Here is a 10,007-nt window from a genome sequence, read left to right as displayed (position 1 = left end):
GAGTAGTTTTGTATGGTTATATACTTATATCACTCTGTAGTAATAAATATATGTGCTTGTACATGATCGATCCTTTTGTATAAATAATGCGGCCTAAAATGTGGGTTCTATAATAATATTTCTCTTCTATATTCGACTTTGTAATTGCATTTTTACCCTTTTAAACTTCGAACTAGGTTTCCTTTAAAAAAAAATGCCCATGATGTTTTGGTTTCTATGGACCTTTGATGGGCCTCAAAATGAAAGTAGTGCAGGTCTCTAGGACTTAATTAGATGCTGTTCCCCAAAAGTAATATGGACTACTACTTGGTGATTGCTATCATATCATGGGACTGACAGGTAACATGATATAGGATGATGAGAAAATGGTGGGCCTCCGTAAGCTGAGCTGGGTTTTGCATATGGGCCCGATCTACAATCAGCCCTATGTTAAAGACATTGTCAATTCATAATAAAGTCCAAATCTAATCTCACTTTACGTGCAAGTAACAAAATCATAATTCTACCAAGTATCCTAGTTTATATATTAGTTTAGGATTAGCCTATTATAAATACCTTGTTATGAGTTTGTTGTAATATATGGTTCATAAAGATCTCATGCTTCTACTTTATTTTTTTTTATATACTACTAAATATTTTCACATTACATTCCAAAATGTATACCGACCAGGACCATTTAGCAGCAGAAAGTTTGACAATGGGAATTCAATTGCAGTAGTGGTCCTTTACCTTTGGGGGGCCTGGGGCAATTAATGGACACATGGGTCCATGACAATTAATGATTCAAAGTAGCTGTTTATGGCTGGTTGAAAACCAGAGTTCTAAACATCTATTGCGTGTGGTTCGATCCTATTCTCACTGCAAGAAAAGCGGGCTATTACAGTAACTTAGGTATAGCTAATATGTATAGCAGTACCTTATGTATAGGGACTTGCTTTTAGGCCATAGCAACAGGCTCCAAGATGGTCAAACAAATCCTGTCAGAACATATATATGCAAGAAAGGAAGATCATGGGTGGGACCTAAAATACACTATGTTATGATATCAAAGTCACAACTCACAAGAGAACCTGTCAGCTTATTAGAAGAGGAAGAACATGTTCCCGTGAGTCAATTTTGAAGGCCAATTATGTGTAAATGTTTCAAAATATTCATAGCATTAATGTTTTAGGTAAGTGAATGTTTCTAAATAGCTACCAATTAACTATAGTGTCTTGCTGCACCTGTGAAGGTAAGTTAGATGCTGGTCTTTTCAAGAATCTTAATAACTATGCAGCAGGAAACCTGTGTGTGTGATTTTATTGTTGTGCATTTGGGCCAATAATCTGTAGGGTATTTGCCCATTACTTGAAATTTCATGGTGACAATGTTAATAAATGGTTGATGTGATGATTGATGAACTTGTGGGTCTTAGTGAATGGATGGATAGGAAGGTGATGGGCGTCTTTGTGTTGTTGTACGTACAAACTGTCAAACACACGTCAACCATAATTGATAAGAATCAACGAGGTGCGAAATAAATGTGGAAGACATTTGAAAATGGTGTATATTAATTGAACATACGGTCATTGTACAAAGAGAGGTGTCTATATATATATATATATTTGATAACAGAGAGATGTCTATATATATATATATAAGCACAAAATCCTATGTCTAATAATATCAGCACAAGCAAGTAAAATGATGGATTTTTTGCCCATTATTTTTTTTTTCTTTCACAAACATATTTATTATATGGTATCAAATGAAACATATTAGTTATGTAGCCTATGAGAATCAAGTTCTAATGTGAAGAATTCGACTCTCTAAAACTCGAGTTCTACTGGAAATCTATAAAAAAAAAATTCTCAACTCAGGTTTTTTATTTTTTCATGAAACTCAAAATTAAGATACTCAAGTTCCAAAATGAGACTACATAACCAATGTGTTTGGTTTGAGGGCATATAAAAAATAAGTTTGTGAAAGGGGCAAAAAAAAAGTTTGTAAAATGATAGTACAAAATATACAATAGGAATGGATTGGTGGAAGGGCCTCTTGCATTGTGGCTACTGTTGCATGTTTGGAATTTCTCGTTAAAAAAAATAAAAACAAAAACTCAAATTGAAATTTTTATATTGGAAAGATGCGCACTAGAGGATTAGGGTTTTATGAATCGAGACAAGATCACAAGATTCAAGAAACAAAATGTTTTATCATTTGGATGAGTATTTAAATGTGGACACCACCCGGTGATGTCCCTAGAAGGGCTTTTAGAAAATAGATGGATTTGAAAGTTTTTTCTTGAAAATCATAAGTTTTTGAAATATTAGAAGTCGTCACTTATTTTATTATTTTTAAGAGAAAAAAAAGTAATTAAAACCATTTTTTTTATTAGGAAATAACTCAATGGATAAAATTTGCTTATGCTCCGCCAGGATGAATTTGGAGTCATGTTACATTGTAAGAAAGTGTGAGACATCCATGCACGATTGAAATGTTTACGGATCTCAATTAAGTGGGTAAAGATAGTTTTAGTGTTTTTTTTTTTTTTTTTTTTTTTTTTTTTTTTTTTTGAGAAACACACACACACATATATAGGGGAAGGGGGATGAGATAAGGGAATACACTCACACGCCAAATTTGATATGTACCAAATTTCAATTTGTGGCAACTTCATCTAACAAATCAAGCAAGTCAATGCAAAAATAGAATTACGTGAGTTTAAGAGTTTACCCAGCCCTCCTATGATAGCAAAGGTGGAGCTCTCAAGGATAGCGATAGCGTCCATGGACCGGAGTGAGTGTTCGTCGGAATGAAAATGGGTGCAATGGGTTTAGCTGAATTGGTTGAGTTGGTACAGGTTTTGGGTTGTCCACCCTCAGGGTTGAGTTCCTCCTTCAAAATATTTATGTCAATTATCTCTCTCTCAAAACAGTTTTGAAATTCAAAGAAACAAGAAAAACAAATGAATTGGTTGAGCTGAATTTTTTTATGCCAATAAAATTAAATTTTGGTCCATAATTTGAGTAACTTAACAATATATTAGGATCTTTCAAGCAAAAAGAATCACATGCTTTTATATTCTTTTAAGCCTATACTACGACTTTACTTTTAGATTTTGCTTTACCTGACACACTGTCATTGTACAACTACTTTTCTTCAAAAACATTATAATATATATTATACAACTAATTGGTCAAAGTTATGTAAATTTAGTTTTTTTTCATTTTACAACTACTTTTCTTTTTTCTTTTTCCGATAATTTTGATTAGAAAAAAATAGTAGTTTTAGTTAATTAAGTGAATAAACTTAAAAAGTTACTTAATTTTTATATAAAATCAATTAATTCATTATATATATATATATATGTGTGTGTGTGTGTGTATAAAATAAAATTTTTATTTTTATGATTATAATTAAACATGTGATTGTCTATTCTAAGGAAATTTGATTAAATTTACACGAAAAGTGTCACTAAATATTATATTTTTCCATTTTGCTATCATATTTTTAGTAATAAAATTATTATATTTTTATTTATATAATTTAAAATTTTATTAATTATATTATTTATGACGTCACCAGTTCGACCATTGGTCGAATCTCGGTCTGACCAAAAAATCAGTAACCAGTCCCTTTTCCAGTTCTTTCACTGTACTGATTTATAAAACCATAGAAAAAACCAAAAAAAAAAAAATGAACGAAAACATGGAAAAAAAAAATTATAATAAAACCACTAACAAGGCCCAAACCAAATGCCAATGGAAAAGCCCAACACAAGATCAATCTCATCTCAGACTAAAACTATCACTATTCCAACATCAACACAATTACGTTTTTAATTCAACAAATATTAAATAAATAAAAAATTCCTCAGTGCCTCAGTACCTCGCGGATTCACAAATCATTAAACAATTTAAACTAAAATTAAATCAAATCTAAAGGCTAAAAGGAAATAAGAAACTCACTTACTCTCTCCAACCATCGTCATTCATCCCTGTTCAACAACACTAACAACAACCACAACTGAACTCCACAAGTTTTATGTTGTAAAATTTTATATATTTGCATTTTTTTTTTTTTTGGTTGTCAATATAAAAAATTTTCTTTTTATTAGATTATGTAATTTATAATTATTGAGGAACACCTTGAAAAAAATTCCTGGAGCCGCGCCTCTGACCGCTGCTCGATTTATTCCCCCAAATCCTAGCGGTTGCATTGTTTTTTCTATCTAGTTTCCAACGGCACAATTCAAAGTTCAATATACTGTTTTTGTTGTTGCATTGTTGTCAATATACTGTTTTTTTTTTTTTGGGTTGATATTGCATGGTCTCAAACAGTACACTGTAAATGCAACAGGGCACGCCTGATCACTAGCAGCATTAATTTTTGTTTTTTTTTTTTTTTTTTCTCTTTTCTAATTTTTCATTCTTTTTAATCACTAAAATCAAAAGATTGGACAGAGGGGTGAAAAATTCACTTGAGATTAAGCTTAAAATAAAAACTCAATGATTTAAATAAAAATGTGAAATTGAGAATTTGATAAAGTAGAGGTGAAAAATGATATATTGAATGATAAAATAAAAAATTTAAAAACATAAATCAAAGTAGAATCAAAATCAAAGCTTAACACAATAAATGAGAAAGAGATTGAAGAGTTTATGTGCATTCTTTAATTTGTTCATTATTGGGGGTACACACACATAAAAGAATTTGTATCACAAATTCATAATTGAGGAACGAAATAGAAATAGGATGTCTACATTAAAACTACACTATTTTTTATTTTATTTTTCTGACTGAATAAAACTTCACTATTTAACAAACTAAATGATGTTGTAGCGTCAAATAAACTAAATGGCCTCGTTTTTCTGATTTCTTTTACAAAAATCTTCCTATTTAATACTTTTGCCAATCATATGTTCCGCAACTTTCAATAGAACAATTACTTATATCAAATTTTATTTTAAATAAAAAATAAAATCTATTTAAAAAAACCTCATATTTTGAAAGTTTTCTTTTGGTCCTGACAATTATGACAGCTAGTACTTGGTAAAAAATAATCTAACTAGCTACCACTTGATACATGTACAAATTATGCCAAATTGTGTGTTAAAAATAAGTGCTTAGAATTTTTGTTTTGAAATTGTTGAAGAGTTGGAATAGGAGGTAGTAAAAAGGATGATTTGAATGATAATATTACGCATGATACATGATTGATTGTCCAGGACAACTTTAAAGAGTATCTCAAGGTATATAAAGTGCATGAGAGCTTAGAAGTACCATCTTTTTAGCTTTTAACATCTTCTCATTGTTTTTTAGCTGAGCATGCTTGCAACATCTCATTTCAATGCTTGCAGGTATGCCATTGTTGGCATAATGTACATCCTTATATACATTATAATTAATTAATTTAACCTGTGTACACGCGCAAGACTCATACTAATTTCTAGAATGACTAAAACAATATAGTGAAAAATATGAATAAATAAAGCTCTCTCAATCTCAATTAATTGGAGGAGAAATTTTTCATGAGTTCAATATGTTGATAATTTCTCTTGTATGGGTCCCAAACGATTATAAGGTTCATATATTGCGAAAAGAATGATTCACACATATAATAATTAATACAAGTTTACAACTCGAAAGAATTTTAGGCTTTTTAGGTCATCAAATAGACAAATAAAAAGCCTACTCTCCCAAACCAACCACCCCCTCTCTCTTTTTTTTTCATTTTTTATACTCATATGAGTCACAACTCACAACAAAAGTTCTCACAACACATTTATAACCTTCCAATTGTGTTCTCACTTGCTTACTCTCTCTTTCTCTCTCTCTCTCTCTCACCCAAAAGCTGAAAATGTCAAACCACTTTTGGAAGAACGTCCACCTCTTCTTCTCCAAACTCAAATGCCTACCCACCATCCAATCAACTCCACCATCAGACCAAAACCAAGACCATCACAACCATCCCTCCCTCTCCACATCTTCTTCAATCATCATAAAAAACTTTAACTCCTTATACAACCTCACCTCATCACAAACCCAGCACTCCACCTCCCTCACCTCCTCCACCACCGAATTCTTCTCCTCCTCCTCCGAAGACTCCGACGACACAGACTCACCCCCACCACCAGACTTCGCCACCGTCTTCGCCTGCCAACGCTTCTTCTTCTCCAACCCTGGCCACTCCAACTCCATAGTTGACTCCACACAACACCCTCACCCGCCACCTGATGATCATGATCATGACAACACAATGTTTTTAGTCAACGAAAGCGTCAAAGTCCCCAAGTACTCACTTGATCCTTACGTTGATTTCAGACGCTCAATGCAAGAAATGGTTGATGCAAGAAATCTCAACGACTTCACAACTGAATGGGAGTATTTGCACGAGCTTCTCTTATGTTATCTTACACTAAATCCGAAGAACACCCACAAGTATATTATTCAAGCTTTTGCCGACCTTGTTATTTGCATCCTGTCATCATCGTCATCGTCGTCATCATCAGCTGCCAATCACTGTAGTGAATCTAAGAATCGGCGGCAGCAATTATTGTAACATGTATCAACAACAACCAAGTTTTAGTCGGGGTTCAAGTAATAGTCCAGTACACAGTATTGGCATCCTTTGTGGGTGTCCCACGTCTGTCATTTGAACCCTATCTTCTCGTCCCCACTATCTATCAATCAAAAAAAAAAAAAAAAAAATCAAGTCTTAACCCCAAATTTTACGGGGTCGGATCTCATTACATTAGTCAGGTTGGCTATATGTATTCTTTTTTGGATTGCTGTAACATGTATCTTCTTCTTTTTCTTTTTATCTTTTTAATAGTATAGGAAGAATATGTTGGCTCTTGTTTTTGGTTTCTTTTATGGGATTTACTTTGTCTTTGATGAAAGTAGATGCTTCATGTTTCAACAATAAAGACAAAGAAAAAAAATGTATTTGATTATCACAAAAGCAAGGAGGCGTGGGAGGTTAATGTGTCTCGATGCATGTTATATTTTTATATGCTCTCGTGTTTGTTATGTAAAAATTAATGTATTTTTTTTCTTGTTCAGAGTTCCTTGGTTGATTTACATGTGGTAAATAATGGTGGCTCAGCAAACAAAAAAGTGATAAAGGACGATGGTAATTAACTATGTGGTAACAAGCAAAGTTCATTGATTGTCTTTGTTTTTGTTGTGGTCCTTCTCGCTGTCTGGCAATATTTTAGTATGAACATGCATGTTGGGGCGTTTTGCACACATAATCACGAGGATCCTAGCTAGTTTTGTTGGGTGTGGTACAACTGAGCAGTCTGGGCAATTGGGCATGGTTGCTTTCTTGATAGGGACGTATAAGTAGTATTGGGATGTGAGGGAGGATGGGGAGCTAGGTATATATCGGAAGCTTCATTGTCTTTCAATCATCATCATGCATGCATCGAATTGTACTAAGCACAGTTCTTTGGTTTCTGGTGTATCCAACCTTAGCTAGGCTGCAGTGAAGGAGCAGGATGGAAATTAAATGGTACATTTCTCATTCAAATCTTACCCAAGAAAATAACTGCTATTGATTTTGAAAATTTGCACTTGAGGCCTCAAGAAAATGAGTTTAGGAAACAAGATTACAGTATCCATATTGGAGTGACTACTAGGACTTCGGATGCAAATTGGGTCAAAATACTTGGAAATTTGGGGCTACTACTCAAAAACTTCAATGTATACAATCATACAATATCTTTTACAATTACCGACATAATCAATTATAATTGAAATATGATAAAACTTAAATATAATACTTTAGATGTTGTTTCTTAGGTTCCTTTTTTAAAATTCGATTATGTGATTACTTAATTAAAAAATACATTTTCATCTTATGAGAAAAAAATCCACGTGACATAATCTTAAAATGAAAATCTAAGGATCAACACCTAAGTATTGTACCTAAGTCTTGCCTACTAAAATAATATTATTTTTATCTAAATCTATCAATTAATGATACTGTCTTTATTATACACAAATTATAATAACTTATGTCAACCGTTATGAAAAATATTATATTCCTAAAACTTGTAAATGAAATGTGCATTAAGTTTGTGAGCAATTTGGGTCCTTAAGTAGAGACTTTGGCTTTCAAAGCATAGAGACTAAAAAATTCACAAGGGTCCAACGGTTTGGAGGTGTCGGGTGCAGTCTCCAATCAGTCTACAAAATACTGCGCAAAAGCATTGGAAAACCAAAAATTTGCATGGAAGAGAACAAGGTTGGGATGGTATTAAGAATAAACTGTATGTTTAATTACTCTCATATATGACAGAAAAGGAAGACAGACAAATGGGATCCAAAGTGAGCTAAGAACCGCTACAGTAAAAGGATGAGATGCTTTTGTATTTTATAATGTAAATTATTTGTGAAGTTAGTTGGTTTAGGTAAGGTTAATACCAGACCATTTGTCCTCATGTGTCTGCAGTATTAAATAGCGGAGTATTTTTGGGCAACAAGTTATTATAAAATTCGGTGGAATGAGAAACTAAATCCAATGTCCCAAGTTATTACAGTTTACAGATTACAAAGGGAGAGCATAAATTAACTTCTAATTTCAGATTTCATCAATTATTGACAGTTACTGATGAAATTAACATACCAATGATTCCAAAACATACATGGGAAAAAAATTTAGCAGTAGAAGTAGAAGGAAAAAGGACATAAACGATTCGGACTCATATGAGGCCAAAAGCGCAAGTTGGACATATGGATTTAAACAAGTTGGCCCAAATAGAAGAAAATGGTTCAGAGAATCTCAATATTGGTTTATGGTGTGATCTTTTAGTTCAATGGAGGCTACTTTATTTTGTAATGAATAGGATAGGAACTCTCTCTCTCTCTCTCTCTCTCTCTCTCTCGGTGTGAATAATAGGAGAATTAGGATAAGATATTTTATGCCTCCAACATATAAATTGTCTCCCCCCACTTCTAAGTCCCAAAAAACTGAAAGATTCACATATGTGAGAGAGTATAATTGTATGAGAACTATAGGTAATGAGAAAAACCATGTGTATACAAATGATACTAAAAAAAAAAAAAAAATTATTGAGGAAGTAACTAGTTAGCCATGATTACAATCTCAAGATGAAAAAAATATACTAAAGTGCCCATCTATGGGTGTGTTTGAATAAGTTGTTGCAAACAGCATTTTGAGTTTAAAATGAGTGTTTATAAAAAAAAATTTATAAGTTATTGTTGCAAAATGACATTTTAGATTTTAAAAACACACTTTTAGGGTTTAAATTGCCTAACCAAATTGACCCTTTATGTCACTTAGGTAGATAGTTATAGTTCTGAGTATGAAAACTGCATCTACTAGAAGAGATAAGAAGAAGCTATTACAGGGTGGCAATGACAAGTGTTTGCACTTTGCAGTGACCCAAGATGTTATGTATTTTTTAAGTTGAAAATTTTGACATTCATAATATTATCCAAGAGTTTTATTTCGCAATCATGTATGTCATAATATCAAGGAGAATTCAAGCAGGACTTTTGTTTTGCTCTTGATTTGCTGATTGTCAAAACAAGGATTCCAGAGCAAACTAAAGGACTTTGGAAGTTCCGTGTATCATTTTTATGTTGAGCCAACAACTACAAAGAAAAAATCATTTGGCGGTGGCACCTAGATATCTGAATAACCAAAAGAATGTGTAAATACATATCTTAACGACAATGACTTCTTAGGATTTGAGTCTTAAGGAGCACCTTAAATTGACAGACAAGACACTATTGAAGTACTATATTATATTAGTAATCCAGTACTGACTCTTCTGGAATTTGGTCACCACCGTAATTACTAATTTGATGACGTTTAGTTGGATTGTCAAATTGATAGCAAATTGTGGTCGAACATGATACGACCTCTTGAGTATTGACCCTCAAATAATTGAAACAATAATGCATATATGATTTCATCACCATAACACATGTCCAAATGTAAGGATTGTCAGATTATGGATTGTTTTTTTGGTAGAAAGATTATGGATTGTTCA

The 10,007-nt window shown here is 32.7% G+C and overlaps 1 protein-coding gene across 1 annotated transcript; it reads left to right on the top strand.

The window, feature by feature from the left end:
- Positions 1-5,725: 5,725 nt before the first annotated feature.
- On the top strand, positions 5,726-6,997 carry LOC126689425 (transcription repressor OFP12-like). Its single transcript, XM_050384616.1, has one exon. It carries the CDS (start codon positions 5,843-5,845, stop codon positions 6,542-6,544), a length of 702 nt encoding a protein of 233 aa, XP_050240573.1. The 5' UTR covers positions 5,726-5,842; the 3' UTR covers positions 6,545-6,997.
- The last annotated feature ends 3,010 nt before the right edge of the window (positions 6,998-10,007 follow it).

The sequence above is a fragment of the Quercus robur genome, chromosome 6 (genome assembly GCF_932294415.1).
Source record: "Quercus robur chromosome 6, dhQueRobu3.1, whole genome shotgun sequence".
Classification (NCBI taxonomy): Eukaryota; Viridiplantae; Streptophyta; class Magnoliopsida; order Fagales; family Fagaceae; genus Quercus; species Quercus robur.
This window is presented reverse-complemented; position numbering and strand designations above follow the sequence as displayed.